Consider the following 22,347-nt stretch of genomic DNA (forward strand, 5'->3'; position numbering starts at 1 on the left):
TTTTTTTTTTTTTTTTTTTTTTTGGCATACAAGGCCACTACTAGTCAGAAGACGCTCATGATATAAACCATCATAATAGAGTTCCCTTAGTCTCTGAATATCATTTGCTTTGAATTAAAAACAGTTGATGAAAGTCACATATAAACTAAGCAATTGCATATAAACTGAGCAATAAAGATGTAAATGTCAAATGTTGTGAAAGACAATTTTAACAAATCACCTGGAAGGAAGTATCTGTTACACAGATTTAAATGAAAGGTTAACAAGGAATTTTGATATAACAATCAAGTTGTGATTGTTAATAATTTTTTTTTTTTTTTTTTTGACCTTAAGTATTTTAAAGGGTATCTTTTTCAAAGCTAATACATTACTTAATCTTTTTTCTTCATTGAAACTTCAACACAACATGAATCAATTAATAGAATAACCATTTTCTAGAACAGAACTACATTTCTGTGGTATTTAAATAGCAATTACTGACATATTCAAGAATATTCTGACTCATAAGTAGCTAAAACTGTCATACGACTCAAAGTATTTCAACTGTGTGTAGGTCCCCCGAGGTTAAAAACAATGAGAAATATAAACAAATTTGTTGCATGTTTGCTACCAGAGATCCTCTCTGGTGAGTAAGAAATACTTCTCCTCAAATGAAACCACTCAAACACAAAAAGCAAAACAAAATAAATAAACCTAATCATATAGTTTAATATAATCAGAGGCCACTGGATATCTCAGATGAATCTGAGAAAAACAATTTTAAAAACTAACTTTTATAACTGTTTTGAATTTACATAAGATTATATAGAATAATTCATTATATAGTATTATTATTTTTTTTTCACTTGCCTTATTTTTGACTAACCTTACATACCTACAGCCATTAAATATCCATGTTAACTGCAATATATATAAATGATTTAACCACCAAATATGGTATACAAATTGTAGAAGACACTGCTGAAAAACATAAAGTTACAATAGAGTAGCCTGCTCCAGACTCAGAAAAGATAGACAATACAGTTAGATAAGGGACATGAAGAAGTAAACTTCAAAACATAGCACTATTACAAAACCCTGAGTCTTGTAAGCAAACATTTTCCTATCTCTCCTCACTCATTTTAAGAATGAATATTTCAACTGATGGCATTTCACTCTTGAAGTGTGTTGTTTTAATATAAGACCCCCCTATATGTTTCTTCTCATAAAGGTGTTTGGACTATAGCCAAGGAGCACATAGTTCTGATGGCTGGATTATTAATTATTATTATCACTATTATTAAATATCAATTGTTATTAATTGTTATTGATTAATTAATCAATAATTGTTGTTGTTGTTTCAGCATTTGATATCTCCTTCCTTGAAAGAGTTCTTGGCACCTTCAGATTTACTTTATAGAGCAATCTAAATAAAATATATTTTAACTATTTGTTTTAGTTAAATTTTGTTCCTGGGGCTGCTTAATTTTTCATTACTGAGGAGTGCAGATTAAGTTACAGTTTTGTTGTGGATGGTAAAATGTTTAAAACCTCCTAACAGTTTTAGGACATAACTTCTAAAAGAGCTTTTGAAAGACTGGAGATCTACTTGCATTTCAGTGGACACTAGTTACAACATTAATAGTCACAAACTCATGTTTGGTTTAGTGGTACAAACAAAATGATACCAAAAAATGATTACTTATTTACAAAGTTATTTTAAAGAAATGGAGTGGATAATCTTAACTACTTTTGAAATCAGTGGCACTTAAAACCTCAATTTCCTCAATTATTTTTGAAAATGGAACCCAGAACTTAAAGAAATACAACTCCTTGAAAACCATGATTTACAGATATGTGAATTTGTTTCTGCTACTATGTCTGTATATTTGTATTATGGTTGGAAGAGAATTGAACTTGGTACTAAAGGTCTAATTAAACACTAAGACTGTCTGCAGACTGAAAGATGACTTCCATGGTACATAATAACAACAACAACGACAATAATAATAGAGGAAAATGAACAAATTTTGACTCTCTTCCATACTTCAGGGGATTCTAGGTGTATGTTTACTATAAGAAACCTGTTCTGGAGCCAGAAACTATAAATTTTCTTTAAGAAAAAGAGCAAGTGTTTATGGATCTGAACATAGAATCAGCAAGAAAATGGAGATGCTGGCGCTCTATTTTACCAAACAGATGGGTTCAACATTGAGGCACACTTTCAGGATAAGTATTTCTTGTTGCCTAAGGGATTGGTATTTGAATGCACATCTTTTTTTTTTTTTTGTAAATTACTTAACATGCTCCAGCAAAGTCTAAAATGAGATTCCCATCTTACTTAGAGCCTAACTGTCTAATGTTCTGGAGATTAAGATGTTTTATTCTATTCCAGGTTATGGGAATTTTACTGTATGTCAAGAGTTTCATGTATAAAAACCACTGAGTGCAGGAGCACAATTATTTAATTTGAGCAAACAACAATTTACAAAAGGAGAATTGACTTCAGAAGACACAAAAAAGGACTCTGCTAACATGGACTATATTGGTCTCATGTGCAGAGAGTTTTTATATGTCTTTCAGTGTAGGCAGAACAGAAATCAAGTTTTGGAGCCACACCTATCTTCACTCTCTGGCTAAGAAATTTGTAATTTGAATTCAGATTTCCTTGGACTGCACTTCTTAATTTTTAAAGTTTAGCAAAAAAACTTTTTGTTTTGTTTTGAAACAAACATTGTTAACCAAGAAAAAAAAAAAAAAGATAAGATCTGAACAATGTCTGTTGGTAGAGGGAAGACACTAATTTTTATTTTAAGGACAATGTTGACACAAGAAGAAAAATTTCACCCCAGATCTCTTCCAAGATAATGTTTTATTGAAGCATATTTCTTCCACTTAATCCTTGTGAATTTTTCATTAATCTCCAGATGATGCCCTTAGTTTGGTTGTTTCTTTAACATACACTCCATTAACCAAGGAGTCTTTGAGCTTCTTGGTTTACAGGTAAGCTTATCAGCTGCTATAGCTGTATGTGAGCTGTATCCCTCTTTGGACAGGTGTTCATGGCTAAATTGGGAAGCTTAGCGCAGCTAGTAGCAACAACCCTGAGAAATCCTTCTGTGAGATGTGCAGAACAATCGTATCTGTGGCTGCAAATCTGTGGCAGCTTAGTTGTACAGGTGCTACCAGAAAGCTAACTCTATGTCTTTTGCTGTTATTTCTATTTATTTTTTTTTTCAGTCACAGAGAATGCTTTCAGAAAAACAAGAGAGGTGTGAAATATAAAAGGAAATCAAAATATCAGAAATAGTGTAAGGTTCAAAGACATGTCCAATTTATAACAGTGTAACATAGTTTGTCCTGGGGTGGTGAGAATATTTACCCCTGGTACTTTATATATCTATTGAGGGGGCTATATGAAAAAAACGCTGAATGAATTGCATCCAAAATTATGTCTTCGCTTTTCTGATTTTTTTTTCCAGAATGATTTATCTTGTAAATTATTTTATTTTATTGTTATTTATTTATTTATTTATCCTAATTGCAGGTCTTGAGAATTTTGCCTGGGGTCTTAAATTCCAGATAAGTATTTATTGTTCTACAACTAAGGTAATAAGTTTTATCTGGAAAAATAACCTTCATTTCTTCAGTCTCCAGGTTTGTCTTCATTGACACAAAAAGTGAAAATTCTGACTGAGTTGCTGTATTTATTGTAGATTTAACAATCAGCCTGATGATGTATAAAAACAAACAGCATAGTTCACTGTCTCATCTGGTTTGGATCTTACAAGTGTAACAACAGTATAAAGAATTAAATCCAATTAAGTAAAATATTCCTTTTTGACTAAAGTGACTATAAAATCTGAATGCACAATAGAGTCAGAAAGTTTCATTAGAAAGATTCTAGTGTAATGCAAAAAAAAATAAAAAAAATAAATAAAAGAATGAAGAATTTATTAAAAACTGAGAAATGAAAATTCAGAATATATGTATCTCTCAGGACTTTAAAATATTTACCCAGATAAATACAGATCTAGATAAACTGTTCTGAAGTAATAAAAAACAACTTTTTATTTATTTATTTATTTATTCATAAAAAACCATGATATGCCTCCTTAATATTATTACTGTAAAACTTTGCTCAAATATTTTTATCACAAGTGACTATGGCTGTCACTCACTGTTTATTTTGTATTTTGTCATTGTTGTTGTTGCCCCTTTCCTTTAAGGAGGATTCACTGTTTAAGATCCAGAATTGCACATTAGATTTCAGGTCCAGGCTTCATTTGAGCAGTACAACGCTGCCTGTTACAGTTTACACAGTATCACTTTGGGCAATACAACTGAAAGCTGATATTAGCCGATCAGGTATAAATGATTTGCAAGGCTAGATAGTCCTCATGGCAGGGTAGGTTTCCACTACTGTTTCTTCTTCTGTTTCTAGGGTTTCAGTTCCTAAAGATATTTTAGAGTGCCCTTACATATGGGGATGTACCAGCAGACCTATTTTAAATTTTTGGCTATTAGCGTACAGTTAATACACTAATATATATGAATTCAAAGTGTTTACAGCACCTCTTCTATCTGCCTAATAATTTCTCACAAACACATTCCTGTGCTTGTGTCCTTCAAATGTATAACATCTGCTACTTCTTCAAATGCGTTGGTAATAAGAAGCTGTCAGTCTACATAGGATTGTATATATTTTTCAGCCAACCTAGATATGCAAATTCAAAATTCAGTGTTCCAAGTCATAATGCTGCTTTCTGACAAAGCATTCTGGACATGTAAATGAACGAATGACTTACATTCATGTCTATTATCATCACTGACAGATGTAGTACAGCTAACATTTAAGAGCTAATTCAACCAATGTTGAATGTGGGTAAGTTATGTAAATTGTACACATTATGCCTTGGTAGGTTGGCACATGAGAAATTTCTGTTTCTGATGTACCTTAAATCTGCAACCAAGGGGTACACCTCATGTTGCTTCAAAAATCCTATGTGTAAATTTGTCAGTTAGATAAAAAACAAGCTTAATACACAGTGATCTGTTATTACTGATTGCATGAAAGGAACACAAAGAGTGGAGGTGAAGCATGTATCACATATGACTTGAGAACACGTTTACATTATTTGAAAGCTTGTGAAGTCATAATAACGTAATGTATTTCAACTTAACTCTAGCTATCTACTTTGTTGATTGAAGATTTATCAGCACTGTATGATGGAATAAATTGAAATGACGTGTTTTCAACTTAAGGACTATTTGTTTGAGCCAAGAACTGACAAAGGTTCAAATGTTCACAGCTGTATTCTCACATATTGATCTACAAGAATAAAATAGTGAGTAAGGTCTTTATGGTGATTTTGAAATTTATAATTAGTGTATTTGGACAATCACTTGCCACTGGTTTGTTGAGGGATGAAGCAGATTTAACACCTATCACGGTACTGGATGATAAACAAAAGCATCACACACAAATACCTGTCTCTACAAATTTAGTGTTTTTTTAAACCTTATATTACGGCATAACATTTGCAGTGAGTAGTGGCCATGAAAAAACAAAAGGAAAAGCACTTTGTAAACGTTCAGCCATTTGAGTTTTTCTTACTCAGAACAGCAGAGCAAAGAGAAATACCACTGGTAACTGGAAACAAAAGTCAAATGGAGTTGGAGTGGTCTGCTCAATACCAGAATGCTTAGATGAAGTGTAAATGAATATATATAATATGTATATATATATTTTCCACAAGGAATCTATACCTAATATTTACAAGGAGCTATCCAGCATTGGACCAATATAGAAAATTGACCATTAGGGAACAAATCCACAAAAAGTATGGAAAATGTGGAAAATGAAGCTTATCTGAACAAATCTATTTATCTGAGACAGGATTGTGTAACTGGTGTTGATATTATCCTAACCTGGCAAGAGAGCATTTTAGAATTATGTATATATATATATATATGTATGTATGTATGTATACATAGCTACCAATAAAAGAGAGCTGACATGAAACCATTCTGGTTGCACTTTGATGCAATTTAACCAATTTCATGAAAACAATTGCTTACATAGAATCATAGAATCATTAAGATTGGAAAAGACCTCCAAGATCATCTGATCCAACCATCCCCCTTCATCACTAAACCATGTTCCTGCCTGGCTTAAAGACAACATTTAGAAACATATTACTGAGTTAGTGATTAAAGCCAAAACTTGAATTAAGCAAGGGAATATATATGTAGTAATGAGCCGTTCAGCTTAAATAAAGATATCACAAGAGAACCTGACCATTAGTAAATGGACACAGTTACACTGTCTTTTGTCCTCCACGTATTCAACACTAGTCTTTATGTACCTTTGTTTTTTATTTTAAAAATGGCAAAAGCAATAATGTCAGTACTCATGAAAACAAACAAACACCTTAAAAACGACCAACCAAACAAATCCTAGAACATGTTTATATGAAATAGAATCTGGACACATTCCAGATCATTCCTCAGAAGAACCTGGCCCAAAAGGAAATACAGTGATTGATCTGAAACATCAAATAAGAGAAAATGGGAATTAAAAGCATCACTGAATAAAATAAGTTTATGGTACAGAGAGGTGTTGACTGGTTTGTGTTAATAACCAACCTGACATAGGCCACAGCTTGTTGATATGGTGTTACAAAAAACACAGGTGTCTTTTAGGATTTTATTTTAGGTTTTTATATGTCCTCTAGCCAGAAGAACGGCAAGGAGAGACTCTCTAGTGGTATTTACAAAAAATATTTAGAAATTTTGAAATAACCAGAAAATTTGTAGCAGCCAAACATCAGAGGACATATATATATGTTTTTGTTGTTGTTCTATGTTTTACAAAGAACCTCCTAAAATGGTACATTGAAAGCAGATGATTCTCAGTTTTGCAAATAGTTTTGCATTATTTTTGTATCAAATCTTTTTTTGATTAAATATATATTCTATACTGAAATATCCTTGTGAAAAGGAGCTCAAAAGTTATGCAGGTTTTGGAAAATAATCCAATAGAGGAGGACAGAATTCTGCAAAATCCACAGTGATCATACAGTAAACAGAATAAAGTAACAATTTCAATAATAATAAAAAAGACCTTCAATTTGCATACAAATAAACAATAAATTACCATTTAAAAAAAGACAATATACATAGTTTGTGATATTTCAGTCCTATTAAAATGAGCTATAACAGGCTTTCCTTCAATGAAACAGAAAGGCTAAAGAAAAATAATTAGAGAAAAAGCTCAATTTATTCTAGTTTGATATAACCTGCACATCTTTTTATACTGATTAGTGCAGATGACTGTTGTGAATAACGAGACTGCTACAGAAATTGCAAGTTGCTATTAAAATGCAACATAAATTCACCTGTTGATACATTAAGGTAAGATAGTATTTATTAATATTATCTTAACAACAGAAATGTGTCACAAAGACTTTCTCAAGGAGCTAGACAAAACATATTTCAGTACTAAGCAAATAAAAATGAGTATTTCAATATAAATACTGAAACATTATATTGAAACATATATTTCAGTATAGTGGTAATGAGTAGCCCTGAGAGAAAAAAAGAAATAACTTAGGCAAGGTTAATATGGAGGAGAATATATATTTATAGGTGAGAAAAGAAATTAAACTTACAGTTACATCCACTCCTCCCTAGAGAGACTTATAAGAATAGCTTCAATTTTAAACTTCAGTGTCAAAGCTGCATTTTTAGGGTATTTTATAGTTTAACAATATTAAAAATGTATAGATATCTTTAAAAGTATGTAGCAAAGAAAAATATCGTCCACTGACAGCAGCATGGCTTGGGAGCATGCTCATTCTCCATGATGTTTCTTTACCCCACTGCAAAACCAAGTGGTGATGGAAATCAAATACAAGTCACAAGTGAGCTTGGCTGACAGCCTTATGTATTTTTAAAATTTTCTTTGAATTGCCAGAGCTCCAGGGAGAGAAATACAGCAAATGTGAATGAAATGTGAGTATATTCCTGACTAGTCATGTACTCTGACACATTTAGATAACTTTACAAGACTGTGTTATTCAAGTCGTCTCTGTTAATTAATGTTCAGACTTTGACAATGTGTGCTGTAACCCATTGCCCTAGTCACATTCAAAGGTGTTCCTTATGAGGTCTTTTCTGACAGCAGGTAGTTTCCTTTCCACCTAATGTTTTAGCAACTATAAGCACTAGGCAAGAATAAATGCAAAACCTGTTCAAATCAAGGAGTTCTTTAATAGAGTACCTTCATGTCCATCTCCAGAGGCATATACCTCATATAGCCCAATCTAGCAGTCCAGGAATTTGGAGGACAGATCTGGATAATTTTTTTGGTCTCTTATTTTCACTTTCTAACTTTCAAAATGATGGAAGGTACAGAAAAGAAGTTCTTGAGAGAACCTCAGGTCCTCAGGCTTCAGGTCCTTCAGTATAATGTCTGTCCTGGGCACTTACCTGTGTTCTCAGGTAAGTTCTCACAGCTGACCCTTAGTGTTCCCAAAATGCATATATACAAGCAATAGGCAGAGAGCCAAAGCTCAGTGAAACAGCTCATGTGTTAGACGATGAAATAACCAGGGAGTCAAATGAAATTCATTTAAAGCATTCTGTTACTTGTCTGACAACTGGTATTAGCATGCTGCAAAAGAAAGACCTGCAGTTTATAAACAGTTCACTGACAAGAAGGTTATATGAAAAAAAAAGTTATATCTTTAAATGTATAATTATACAAATACACACATATCCACAAATATAAATACTATATATAGCATTATTTAGTATTATATATATATACTATATATATAGTATTTATATATAAGTATATAAATATACTTCACATAAGGTCTTCAGCCATTTGACTTGGTAATATCAAGGGAGCTTCCTGACAGTAATAATGCTAACCAAATTCCCTCCTGCACACATTCCTGAGGTTGGGAAGGGTGGGGAGCAGAGGACATCTTCAGACTATCCTTTAGGAGGAGAGGATAAAAAATTGATTTTTTTGGGTTTTCTGGCTGCAACAGAACATCACTGAAAATAGTTTCAGGTCCATTCCAGTTTTAAAAAACTCAAATATCCTTTTTTTTTTTTTTTTGACAAAAATAAAATAAAAAAAAAATTATTAGCATCAAAATGCACTTCATTACACTTCATTTACTTTTGGAGCTATTTAAAAAACTCCAAAACAGAAGTATTTTTTCCAGATGTAGATTGAAATGCATCATTTGCTTGGCAATTTTTTGTAATTTCTTCATATAAAAAGTAAGCCTTTATTTTCTACATTTGTCAGTATATATATGTATATTAATTTTATTTCAGCCAATTTTTCTCATCACTTACAAGTAAAATTTTTTTTTATATATTTTTCTTCATGGCAGATCTGCCTGCAGTGTTTTCTGACATGAACTCAGCTCTCAGCTATATTATCTATTCATGGATAAATGTTATTCTCATGTGTTTTAAGCAGCATTTTCTCATTTATATTTTCTTCCAGTGGCAATAATCACTACTGCTTCACAGGATGTAAATATTTTCTTTATAACTACAGTGTGAATATGAAGCTGTTTTTAATATTTGTGTCAGTGAAATTCTGCTTAGCAATCACAAAGATTTATTTTTCCCCAATACAGTGTATGATTACTGTCTTCACATGGGGTAGCAAGGGAGCACCAGTTTTCATGGTGTAAATATAAATGTCTATAAATAGTCCATACCTTATGTAATTGTTTTTAAGTGGGTCCACTTAAAAGCACTAAAATTTGGTGAAATAATTGAATTACCTTATTAAAGGATTTCCTCTGTTCATCTATTTCAAAGAAGTTGCATGGAAGGTGGAGAATTTACAGTTCTCTGCAATGTTAATAGTGAGGTTAGAGCTGCCTTATCCTCCCCTCATTCCATAAAAGTGTGCCAAGTATTGTAATAAAATGTAATCTATAGATACTCTACTCTTCAGCATTCTTTCCCTTCCTACAGGGAAAGAATTCTGCTCCTGCCATTCTTAATCTTCTGTACACAACAAATCTTAGTGGTGTTGGCTACTCTTGCCAGTGTTAATATACAAAACTTCAGCTTGCCTCTGCAAAAGCTCCCTAAAAATAACATTGTGAAGGTCCACCTGAATTTATTCTCAGAATCACCATTCAAAATGTACTTGGTGAAAGGAGAGAGTTAATTTGCAACTGTCAGATCTGCAAATTAAAAAATCCAAGTAGTAATATAAGTATCAATGACATAGACAGTGTGAACAAGTGCACCCACAGTAGGTTTGCAGATGACACCAAGCTGAGTGGTGTGGTTGATACAATAACAGGAAGGGATGCCATCCAAAGGGACCTGGACAGGCTGGAGAAGTGAGTCCACATGAACTAGAAGAGGATCAACAACTCCCAAGTCCAGGGTGCTGCACCTGGACTGGATTAATCCGGACACGAGTACAGACTGGGAGAGGAACTCATTAAGAGCAGCTCTGCAGAGAACGTGGATGAAAAGCTTGATGTGAGCCAGCTGCACTTGGAGGCCAGCTGCATCCTGGACTGGATCAACAGAGGAGTGGCCAGCAGGTATTGTGCCCTTCTACTCTGCCCTTGTGAGGCCCCACTGGAGCACAGAATGTGCTGGAGTCTGGGGCCCCCAGAACAAGAAGCTGTTCTTCTAAGAGCTGTGGAACTCTTAGAATGGGTCCAGAGGAGGGCCACAAAGATGATCTAGGGGCTGAAGCACCTCTCTTGTGAAGAAAGTTTGAAAGAGCTGGGGCTGTTCAGCCTAGACAAGAGAAGGCTCCAGGGTGACCTCATTGTGGTTTTTCAGTACCTGAAGGACTCTTATAAAAAAGATGGAGAGCGACTCTTATCAATCAGATAATTATAGGACAAGGAGGAATGGTTTTATACTAAAAGAGAGGAGATTTAGATTAGAGGTTAGGAGGAAATTCTTCACTCGGTGGTGAGGCATGGGAACGAGTTGCCCAGAGAAGCTGTGGATTCCACAACCCTGCAGGTGTTCAAGACCAGGCTGGATGAGGGCGTTGGAAACCTGGTCTAGCAGGTGGCATCTCTGCCCATGGCAAGGGGTTAATCTTTAAGGTTCCTTCCAACTTAAGCCACTCTATGATCCTATGATGGAGTCCCATTAGGTTCTTTTTGTCTCTTTTACCTGAAATAGTGCTTTTAAAACAGGATCTTTTAAAGCCTTAGTTATGTCCTTTGTTACAGTCTCTGTCTCTCCAACAATCATACTTAAGTATCAGAGACTACTTGTCCTTTAGTTTCCTGAATCAGCCATATACTATGAGGGTCTAATTTATCCTGATAGAAATAGCAGGCTTGACCTGCAGTGAATCAAAAATGTAACTATCAGTTGTATAACAGGACACTCTGCTTTCACTTAGACAGATGAAAAGTGGCTAGAGCTTGGAAAACAATTCTGCTCAATCTGTGTCTGGGCACCTATCAAAATGAAACCAATTAAGAATATTTTTTTCTTCCCTTGAAAAGCATTGCTATGATGTCACCTGAACGTTAACAAACTACTTTGCATTTGAAAAAATAGACTATGGACATCTTGTGAAATTCAGTAACAATATCAGCAACCAGCATAGACTTTTCTACATGTCCTCAACCCTAGCTAGAACATTATTGTTATTATGATTTTTTTCTCCAGTATGTCCAAAGCTTATGGACAAGCCATGATAACTGCTCATTTTTATATCAGTCACATACATCAGATGTGTGTTTGATTTCTACTTTATTAATAGCTTCTCATTTATAAAGAGTGTGTTTTAAAATATGAAGGTGTAAACACGCATCAATATATCTGTAAATCACTGTGACTACATATTCAAATCTGGCAATCATCTATGTAAAAACAGTTATTTCTTATCGCAATTTAGATTTATGCCACCAAGTTTTCTGAATAAATGTGTAGATTGAAATTAGGCAATAGGTCTGATTCTTTAATATAAATTAGGCAGATTCCTATAGGTTTACTTTAGCCAAGTTCTGATTTGAGATCAATATGAGAAGTCTTCATTGAATTCTCATGGAAAGGATTCTTGTTTCAATTAGATCAAATAGAAGGGTAGTGGGATACAAGGATTTATATCCACCTGACACCGTCTTGTCTTTGACCACTTTTATTATTCTTTGTAAAGGATGATTTAACTGTCAAAATAAAACACCACATGTTTATTTCAGAAATGTCATAAGTTGCTATCAGATGATAAAAAACAAAATAAAATCCGCAGACAATGAATCTACTTTGTTCTGAATTGACCTAGTAACCCAACTTAGTTAATTAACACCTTAATAAACTAAATTCAATGAAGGCTAACTTAAATATAAAGAACTCAACAAACAAACAAAGAAATAAATCCAAAAAAGGAAAAGATTTAAGAAAACAGCAGGAAGAGGGGATGATAATGATCTGGAATATTTCAAGTTCTTGCTGATATTGGAACATGTAAAAAACAAAGAAACAAACAAACAAAAAAAAAACAAAGAAACAAAAATACGAACCTGGAGCTGAGTCAGTCCAATATTACATTACAGCACTACTCAGTTATTTCTTACAGTGGAAAGATCCAAAAACCTACATGCAGCTCTGTTTTGAACATATGTGACAGCATTTTTATTATCTGAATATAACGATCTAAGAACAACTCAGTGACCAGCACAGATAAATTTACGATCAGTTCAAAACATACAGAGCTTACTGCCATTCTGGAAAATAAATACACACAGACTCACTGTCTAATATTTAAGATAGAGTGAATCTTGAGTATTCATATTATTTGTACTATTAATATTTTATCAGTGATAAATTTTAATAACTCCTGGAAAAACAACATCACTAAACACTTACCAGAGGGTGGGCTCGGTCATGCCTACACTAGTAGACAAATGGGGTCAAGCTGCCATTCCAGATTTAATCACATTCTGCTTCTTCATATCTTAGATTCAGTCTCCAAGAAGCTGCTTAACTTGCCTTCTTTCCAACCAGAGGAAGAGCAGTCTTTGAAAAGTTTCGTAAAACTGAATTAGAGAGGTACGTTTGCCTAAACACCTCTTTCCTGACAGTAATATACAGTCAGTATAGGACACTCTGTTTTCAACTCTAGCAATGCTTACAAATGATTTAGGGTTGCTTTGCAATTGCTTTACTTTTATTTTTATATTTGTTTTCTTTTTATTTTTCTTTAAACTTTTCAGTAATCTGATGTATATCACTTTGAAGATCTAGAAGAGACACTGAAACTGTTGTGTTCTTTCCAATATCAGATAAAGAAGTGGATATACAAAAATCGAGAAGAGAAAGCATCTATAATCTCTCTGTCATTCTAACATTGGGTTTGGATACAAGACAGTAGTCAGAGTCTTTAAAGCACATAGCAGAGCCTGATAAATGAGGAGCAGAGTCTAATACGAACTACTGCACAGGCCCTGCACAATCATCATGCATTAACAAGCCCAGTGGTTCTCTTGTACCTGTGGTCAAATCCTACTTTGCCTACCTAATTTTTCTACAACTCAGTATATTGCTTCAGCTTCAAATGCTTTGAGAGGGTCTCCTGTACTAGCTTCCCTCCAGAACCCATGCCCTACTGGCCTTGCGGCTTGTAGCCTCATCGTCAGTCAGAAGCATCCCTTTGCTTTTTTACAGGCTTGGATGGATGCAACCATGAAAAGTAAAATTAGAGTAGCTGCCATCAGTAGAGATAATAAGATAAATCTTTTGACCAATAATTTTAAAATGCCACTACAGCTTCCCATTCACTGTGTTCTTATATCAAAGGTTTTATTGATCTATTAATCTTGCAGAAACAAATGTGGAAAAGAGGCTTTTTTTTTTTTTTTTTTTTGTTATTTTTTTCTCACAGTGAAATAGGTCACATAACTAACATGAACAGATTAAGTTCCTAAAATATTTAACAGTGAAGTCAGCAATTTAAAATTCCATTTTGGACTCTGAACTAAGGCTGAATCAATGACTTCCCTCAGAGACTGGTCATAGTAAAGAAACATTTCAAAAACATTTTCAGTTTAACTGGATATTACACTCTCTCAGATAGTTTCTCACTTCTGCCTCATAATGAGGAAACCTACTACCTTGAATTTTTTTCACACGAACCATCAACTTATTACCAACATTTTAGGTAGATAGAAGAAAAGTGGAGAAGGAAGAATGATTATCTGGCTTGTGTCTAGTCATCCAAGTACAGCCCATACCCATTTTAATTTTGGATAAGAAAAGAAAAATTGCTTTATTAAGGGTACTCACACTACTATCTACCTAAAATCAGGTTAATTACAGGTCAATACAAGAGGATTTTACCCTGAGAAAAATCTTCAGTAATTCTCTTACCTCCATCAATGGCGTCAATATGCTTACCTAGCTAGGAGTTTTCCACCTCCTCACCATGGGTCTGCTTCCCATTGCAACAATGAAACAACCCATTTTTATTTCTGTCATATTGCTACAACTTTACACTTACCTAAAATCTTTCTACTGAAAATAAAATGCTCTACAGTATTATTCACTTCACATACACCCACTGCAGTCCTAGGCAGATGACTAAAACAAGTTAATCACTTATGATTTAATTAAAACTATTTTCTGGACCCTTTATCTTCATGAGGCAGTGATGTAGATAAAGCTTGAAACTGGGAACCAAAACAAAGGTTAAGTTCCTGTCTCTGACACTGGACTTAACTCATTTTATGTGTTAACTATCAAGTAGATGTGGCTACATTGTCAGCTAGATGTGGTTTCTTCCTTCAGGACAACTGTGAGACTTGTGTTTTGACCCTTATATATGGAAGGAAAGTTCTACTGTACACAAACATTAGTAGACCATAATTTCCATGTTACTCAGAAGTTTCCAGTGTATAAAGGAAAATCATAAATTAATCACTATTATATATATATATATAAATATATATATATAAGCACTTAGGTTCCAATGCAGCAAGCTCTAGAATGATTGGATGTTATGATTTAATTGGTTTTGCTATACCAATTTAATGTACTCTTTCCAAATAACTCTCTCAGTAGAAAATATTTAAAATAATCTATTTTTGAAATATTATCATAACAGGAAAGAAAATAATTGCTTCTCCTCCAAAATTATTTGTTTTGCCATCAAGTAGAGGGGATAGAAAACTTCCTGAATAGGTAAATGTTAAAGCTTATGTAAAATTCTCATGTTTGAAATAAAAAAAATAAATAATAATTACACCCTCCTCCAGCACTTACACTGCACTTTTAAAGGCAGATTTTGATCTGTTGCAGTCATGTAAATTCAGTTCAACTCCTTTGTTTTTGATTGAATTACTTCAAACTCACCAGCATAACCAAGATCAGAGGCTGATTAAATAATTTGCCCGAAGGCAATCACCAGTTTAATAGCAGAGTTGAAATAAAAGCTTTGGAGTTCTAGCCTCCTCTTACATTGGCCTTTAGCGATGGAAAATGTATAATATCATTTGATTCACTGAGGCAACAGAGTACTGTACTTTCCAAGTCTTTTTGATTGAATATTTAGAACACACAGGGCCCTCTAATGGTTTGACAGTATTGTCATTCATGCTACATAACATGTATAATGCACATACAATCAAAGTTAACAGAATCTTATTAAAACAGTAGATTCAAGCTCTCTAAATTAATTCTCCCCTATGGTGCATATGCTTTATGATACAGTTTTTAATTATAAGATCCAATACTGTTTTCTCCAACGAACTCTATCTCACTTAGGAGATATTCATTGATATGATATTCATTGAAAAAGCAGCAAAAAAACAACGATAGGTTGTTTTCTCCTGGTTGTTCAATGTTTGGCCTTGGGTCTTATTTACTGTACACATTACACAACACAGTGCTAAAAACAGAATTCTTAATTTTCTCATAAGGATTTTTTTATGATGTTCAGTGTTATCCAAATGCTTCATAAATATTAGTTTACTTATTTTACATCATCTTACTCAGGCATGCAGATGACAATTCTAAAGTTCAGCAGTCAAGGAAAAGGGAGACTAAACTGAAAGAAACAGATGTGTTCAGAAGCATTCTTAATTAAATATTTTATCTTCTAAAATGTTGATTTTTTTTCTTACTTTTTAAGATATTTTCTGTTTCCTGACCACTAAAAGCTATAGAAATGTAATCTGTCAGATAAGAAAAACAGCTATCAATGAAAGAGTAGAATGTTTCAGGTCCCTCACGAACATCTGGCAGGTAGAACAGCAACACAGGCTGGTGAATGAAAGTCCCTGGCAACCAACCACCAAGCAATCCCTCCGCCACCACTCACCTTCACACAGACATTTAACTGCACATTTGTACATAACCATGCATAGAGGTGAGAGACCCTGAACGATTCATTTCAACACAAAACAAGGCAGTTTCTGCAATCCCTAGTTAACCCCCGAGCGCCTCAAAGAACAACTTCTTTGAGGGCACAATTTGAAGCAAATGATTTTAGGATGGGTTGTAGGAGACAGGCTTCCCAGTTCTCAGCTCCAATCACAGCCCCAGACAATTCCAGGGGAAAATCCTGCTTACTCCAAAACTCTTGTTTACTCCAAGCTTCTCAGAGGTCCAGGCTTTCGGTATAAACAGAAGTTATTTGAAATGTAGCTCAAAAGCTCTGTAGCATCTCTAGAGAGCATGTGCAAAACATATTTTCCCTGAGGTGAATCTCCATGGTAATAAGAGGATATGTAGGTCTGAGAATCAGGCTGTTCCTATTGCACTATTTGCTCCACAATAAGGTGCTAAAGGTTTTACATTTCCTCACCCTTGACTCTAGATTTATGTCATATTCTGATTATCTGGATGACTCAGTATACATCATGATCCCCACAGAGCAAAGCTAAGAAACAGTGAACTGCAGCATGGGGGCATGAATGTTTTGAATGGCTTTGACTCAGGAAAAAAAAAATGTCAGTGGAGACGAAATGATAATTTAATGGATCAACACCAATGGTCAGACTATAGTAAAGACTGACCTTTTATGTACTAAATCCTTCAGTCTCAGCTTGTTCACAAATTTTGAGAAAGAAACACTTTTTTATTTTTTTTATTTTTTTTTTATTATTTATTTATTTATTTTTTATTATAACAAGAATATCGGTGTGTGCTTAGAGGTGATCCAGTGCTAATTTGAAGAACTTGGTAAAACAGCAATATACAGATTGGTTTTGGTGATATCTTCATGTTGGACAACATGAAGTACTATCTTCAAGCCTTTGTTCTGGAACTAGACAAAATGTTAAAATTTTCCAGGAACAGTTATTCAGAGGAAAATAAACATTTTTTTGGGGGGAAAAAAAAGTCCAAATTTTAAAAATTTTAGAAGTTGTCATCAGTTGAAATTAGTGTCATATGATATCAGTATATAACACCAATTTTGTACATACACATTAATGTCAAAAGTTTGTGTGCAAGCCAAAGAGAGATTTCACATCCAGTAGGAATTCAAATATTTCAAAATGTTAAATTAAAGTATCACAGTAAGTTAATATTGATACATTCATAGACAACTATAAAGGAGACAATTCACTTTGAAAGACACACATATACTTTGTTCAAGAATTCAATGTTGGACTTGTCAGCCAGTCTCAAAATGGTAATTATTATTGTTATTGTGGTCCCATAATTTAAAATGGGAGCCATGTCATCCATGCATTATGAAATAGATATTTGCACACACTTTACTCAGCAGATACCTCATGCACACAGACAGGTCTGCTAGGTGAATGGTAAGTGGAAAACAGATGAGATCAGGCAGGGGTCTGGCAACCCCTGCAGCGCACAGTGCACATCTTCCACCCACCCCTGGCAAACATAGCCTCAGGAAAGCCGCCATGTTCACTAAGCCAGAGTGAGCTGGGTGCTGCTGCTTTGGACAAGTGCCTGCTTATTGTGAAGGCAGTGGCAGGTCTGCTTGCTCACAGGACACATTTTCCATTGCAGCGCTGATGCTGCTCTGTTCAGCCATGTGGTCATCTGCTGGTACGGTTTCCACTGCTCTCTGTGCTCCACACTGCTCTTATAAATCACTTCAAGAGCACTTGAGGACAAAAAAACCTGCTTGTGTTTTTTTGCACCACCCCCCTCTCCAGTAACACACAACACATTTGTTCAGGGATTCATTAACAAAGCATTCTTTAACATTAATCTAGGGAGAAAATCCTGCAGTAGTTCCTTAAGCTATCACTCTGTTAACACGGAGAGTAACTAGTTTGCAGGCTGGAGATTGCAAAATGCTTTGTCCTTTCTACTTTGCAAAGCAGTAGAACTCATTAGCAAGCCCTTGCTAATTGAATTTGATTTAGTGTCAACACTGTCACAGTCACACAGAAGCACACCAATAAAATTTCAATCCTGCTTGCTGTGATCATTAAGTCCAGTTGTCTAACAACAGGAGCTCTGCCTTTGTGGTGAAGGTTGTCAGATCAGACTCATAGGAGCTCTGCATTTCAGTTGCTACATGAAATAAATAAAAGTGCCAAAGCTGCCATCTAAAATATAAGATTAATGGAGAAATTCTTTAGTTCAAATGACATGCATAAATGCTTCTCTTGGCTTTATTTTTATATATATATATATATTCTTATGTGTTTCTGATCCCAGTTATCCTCTTCAAAACACAAAACCCTATAGACCAACAGAGATTTGAAAGAACAAGTATGCTAAGAAAATGACTGCCTTCTATTTTCATTAAAAATCTGCTTTCAAATGAACAGAAAAAAAATGAGGGAGTAAAAGGTGAATTCAGTATGTGGCTGAGAATTAAGGGCTTTTCTATACTGAGTGTGCTGGCAGAGTTGGGCTAGATTTATTTTTATTTTGGATCTTTGACAAAACCACAAAATGATAAACAGCAAAAAATTCTTTCAAATCCTCTAACTTGGGTGCTTTTGGTAATTTAATACTAACAATAACAATAACATAAAAATAATAATAGAAAAACACACCCAAGAACACTTACTGTTTAGATTTTTAGCACTAATGAACCGTAAAGAAAATACTCAAAAGCTGAAGGTGCTATTTCCAACTGTAAAGAACCGTTCACTTGATCAGCCGTCCAAGACAATTTTTCCTCCTTGCTCCATCACCAAGACAAGGAGACACATTCTTTCTTTTTAATATTGAATTACTTACACAAAGTTGAGTTTCTCTCTCCTAAGGGGCAAGTTTTACTCTGGGGTTAATGAAACCCCATCATCTCTTTATATTTTAGTGTTTACACACAGAATCACAGGTCCATACAGACACAAACCTACCCCACACCTGAGGGTGGAGGGATTGCTCTATTTTATGTCAGCTGCAGTACGCTTAGATGTCTGTCTCAGAGATCCAAAGAAGCTGCCATAAATACTGGGCAACTGGGGAGAGGCAGTCCTGTAGGGGAATCCTTATTGACATCAGTCAATACTGAGAATGTCTTTGAAATCTCAGGAATCTTTGAAATGTCTCAGGAATCTCAATTGGAAATTAGGAAAAAAAATAAAAGTAAGAAAGAAAAGAGAAAAGGAAAAATACAAAAATACTGAGAGCTGATTAACCCAGTTTTTTAACTCATAACTGCCTGTTTACACTCCTACTGAGTTTGGAATGATACTTCACAAACAATTAAAATTAATTTAATGACTCTAAAATCAACTCAGGGAAACATTTATGTTACAAGAGTACATTTTCTGGGGCTATGGAGACATCATTCTTTGAAGACATGAGGCAGATTGGTAATGATAGGTTTACTTACTTATAGACACACTCTACCACATACATGTGTGTACATAGCTCTGGGTTGAGCTCTCAAGGAGAGCTCTCTCTAGTCCAGCACTGTCCTGTACAGTAAGGAGATACCCTAAATGTCTTTACAGTACAAAAATCCATCATGGAATTTTTAGGGTTTCATTTATAAAATTAAACTGTTCACTGATGTCAAGCAGTGTATCATTTTGACTGTATTAACCACCGGCAAATTGCAGCCTCATATATTCAAAAACTTTGGGCATAATACCAGTACTTCAAACTATTAAGGAACATTCTGTGAGTTAGAGGGCGGCCCACTGAAAAGATGCACTGCATGAGTGAGTCTAAAAAATACTTACTGCTGCCCCATCATAAAGCACAGACATACCCACTTTGCACAGTAATGCGAAAGGACACTTGAGAGATCTGTATGTTTTGCATACAGATCTTGCAACTCGAAAGCAATCAGTTAGACGGCTTTTATTTATTTACTTATTTTATTATTATTATTTTTAATACTAAAATATTATGTATCTTATTTACTATAGAAAAACCTTACCATAGCAACCCTCTAGTCTTTTACATTGGACTAAGATCAGTGCTCTGATGGTCTTCAAGTCTCTCCCTTCCATATGGACTTTGCGTTGAACAGTGAGCAACCTCAATTATTTGTCTGGATGAGGAGATTCTGGATTTCTTTCTTCCCTGCTGGTCTTATTCACCTCAGATAAGGGGCAATATCACATTTCTTACAAATTGTTCTCACCCAGTCCAGCCATTTCCCTCCTCCTTTCAGGAAAGCTCCTCATCCTTATTCTAAGTCTATGATAACATCCTCCCCTATTAAGGTTTTCATGATGAATTGCTGCCTCTTCTCCAGGACTGATTTTTGGCCAGTTCTTTTCCTGTTTCCTATGATCCATCCTAAGTCCTTGAAAGTGTGCCTTTACTATCAAATAGAAAAATAATGGGATTGCTCATATGTAGACTTTTGTCCTTACTGTACCCTGTGCTCAGAGCAACCTGACATACCTCTGAGGTTTTTAGTATTTTCCTTATCAAAATCCCTGGGTGGGAGAAGAACTCAGAAACCTGTTTAAGCATTTGCTCCCCAAGTTGTGTGTGGGTTGTTGCTTCATTTCATTCTGCCACTGTCTAGACTATTCTGTGAAAAAATCTAGTCCTTATGTAAAGGAAACAGACCAGACGTCTCAGTTGTCTAGTAAGTATTTTTAAACTCTGCAACTTTGTGTCATTCCAGTTAGCAACAACCAAGTGAAATATAAAAAGAAGTCCATTTTTAAGCTACCGAAATGCAACTGCTTACATAAGATATGACTAATTACAAGGAGGAAACCAAACTTCCACAATGTATTACTGGTGGTTGAAGTTCTATGCTGCTCTTACCAACATCTGGCAATGGAACCCAATTGCAACATGACTGCTGTTTGCAAGGCAGTGGTAAAAAGAACCACATTAAGACTGGCAAGCTAACTGTTGAAAACAAAACTGCTGGTTATCCTTATTTTGGTCTGATGATTTCTTGTGTTTCTAGGATTTTTAAAACTAATTATAGGATTATCTTTACATCAGACGATTATAGCTGTTTGTGTGGTAGCATACTATAAAGTAGAAGGCATTTTTATTTACATTTACAGATGAAAAATGTACACAGGTCAGACTTTTTCCACTAGAAACAGACTTCTGAACAAGTGTGAGGGAAAATAAACTTTTTCATCTGTTCTTTCTAGCCACAAATACGTTGACATTCTCTAAAAGACTAGAAAGGAGACTGATATCATGATAAGTTTTCACTGCTTTCAGAAGAATGAAGATGACAAAAAGACCCTAATGGAGCTATTTTATATATCTCTGCTTGTTTGAAAAGATTTTGCATTATATGGTCACTGGACTAGAACAGTAGAGAACTCATAAGTAATGAAGATAAAATCTTTTCATGGGCATTTTACTTACAGTTTCAGTTAGATTCTGATATTCACTACGTCTGACAAAAACTCAAGACAAAAAGTAAATGAAACAGCAGTTCTTAAAAAGGGTAAGTAGTTTTAGGCTTGAGATATATTGGCGATAGTGATAATATTCATGAAAGTGTTAATGGGTAACAATATTTCATACAAGTAATTGAAGATGTATTGTGTCCAAAGCTAAGGATCAGATAGCAGCATTGAAAACATTTAAGTCTATAGATCATTAACTAATAGTGTAGAAATATCAAGACAATTGGAAAAGGAAGTTTTAAATGGTTGCATATCCAGTCACATATATTTGATTGCAGTGATTAGTCTTCAAATTTTGCAAGTCAAAAAAGTCTCATTGTCTTGGAGAACTTTAGAACAAAAATATCCATGGAACTGTTTATATTTACAGCTGTTTAGAAGACAGTTCAGAACTATCTCCATTTCTATCCAGCACAAAAAACCCTTCACACAGCTAAAAGCTGTAGTATATAACCTGTGAGGTTTGAGGGAAGGGTACTGTGAAAAGAGCCTGTAATGACAGATTGAATTAGAGGAATGCCTGCTCAAACTGAAAATTTCCCAAAAACGTAAA

The 22,347-nt window shown here is 34.5% G+C and overlaps 1 protein-coding gene across 2 annotated transcripts in view; it reads right to left on the reverse strand.

Annotated features, from left to right (window-relative positions):
• The window catches only part of RORB (RAR related orphan receptor B), a 137,626-nt gene that overhangs the window by 68,889 nt on the left and 46,390 nt on the right, over positions 1 to 22,347 (reverse strand). Inside the window, exon 1 of one of the 2 annotated variants that reach the window (XM_035309937.1) lies at positions 17,852 to 18,590. The exons of the other annotated variant lie outside the window; for it this stretch is intronic. Within the exon in view, the coding sequence (XP_035165828.1) occupies positions 17,852 to 17,864 (13 nt within the window). The 5' untranslated portion in view covers positions 17,865 to 18,590. Of the gene's footprint in view, positions 1 to 17,851; positions 18,591 to 22,347 lie in introns of those variants that run through there. 2 annotated transcript variants of the gene reach the window in all.

This window comes from Oxyura jamaicensis, chromosome Z (assembly GCF_011077185.1).
Source record: "Oxyura jamaicensis isolate SHBP4307 breed ruddy duck chromosome Z, BPBGC_Ojam_1.0, whole genome shotgun sequence".
Classification (NCBI taxonomy): Eukaryota; Metazoa; Chordata; class Aves; order Anseriformes; family Anatidae; genus Oxyura; species Oxyura jamaicensis.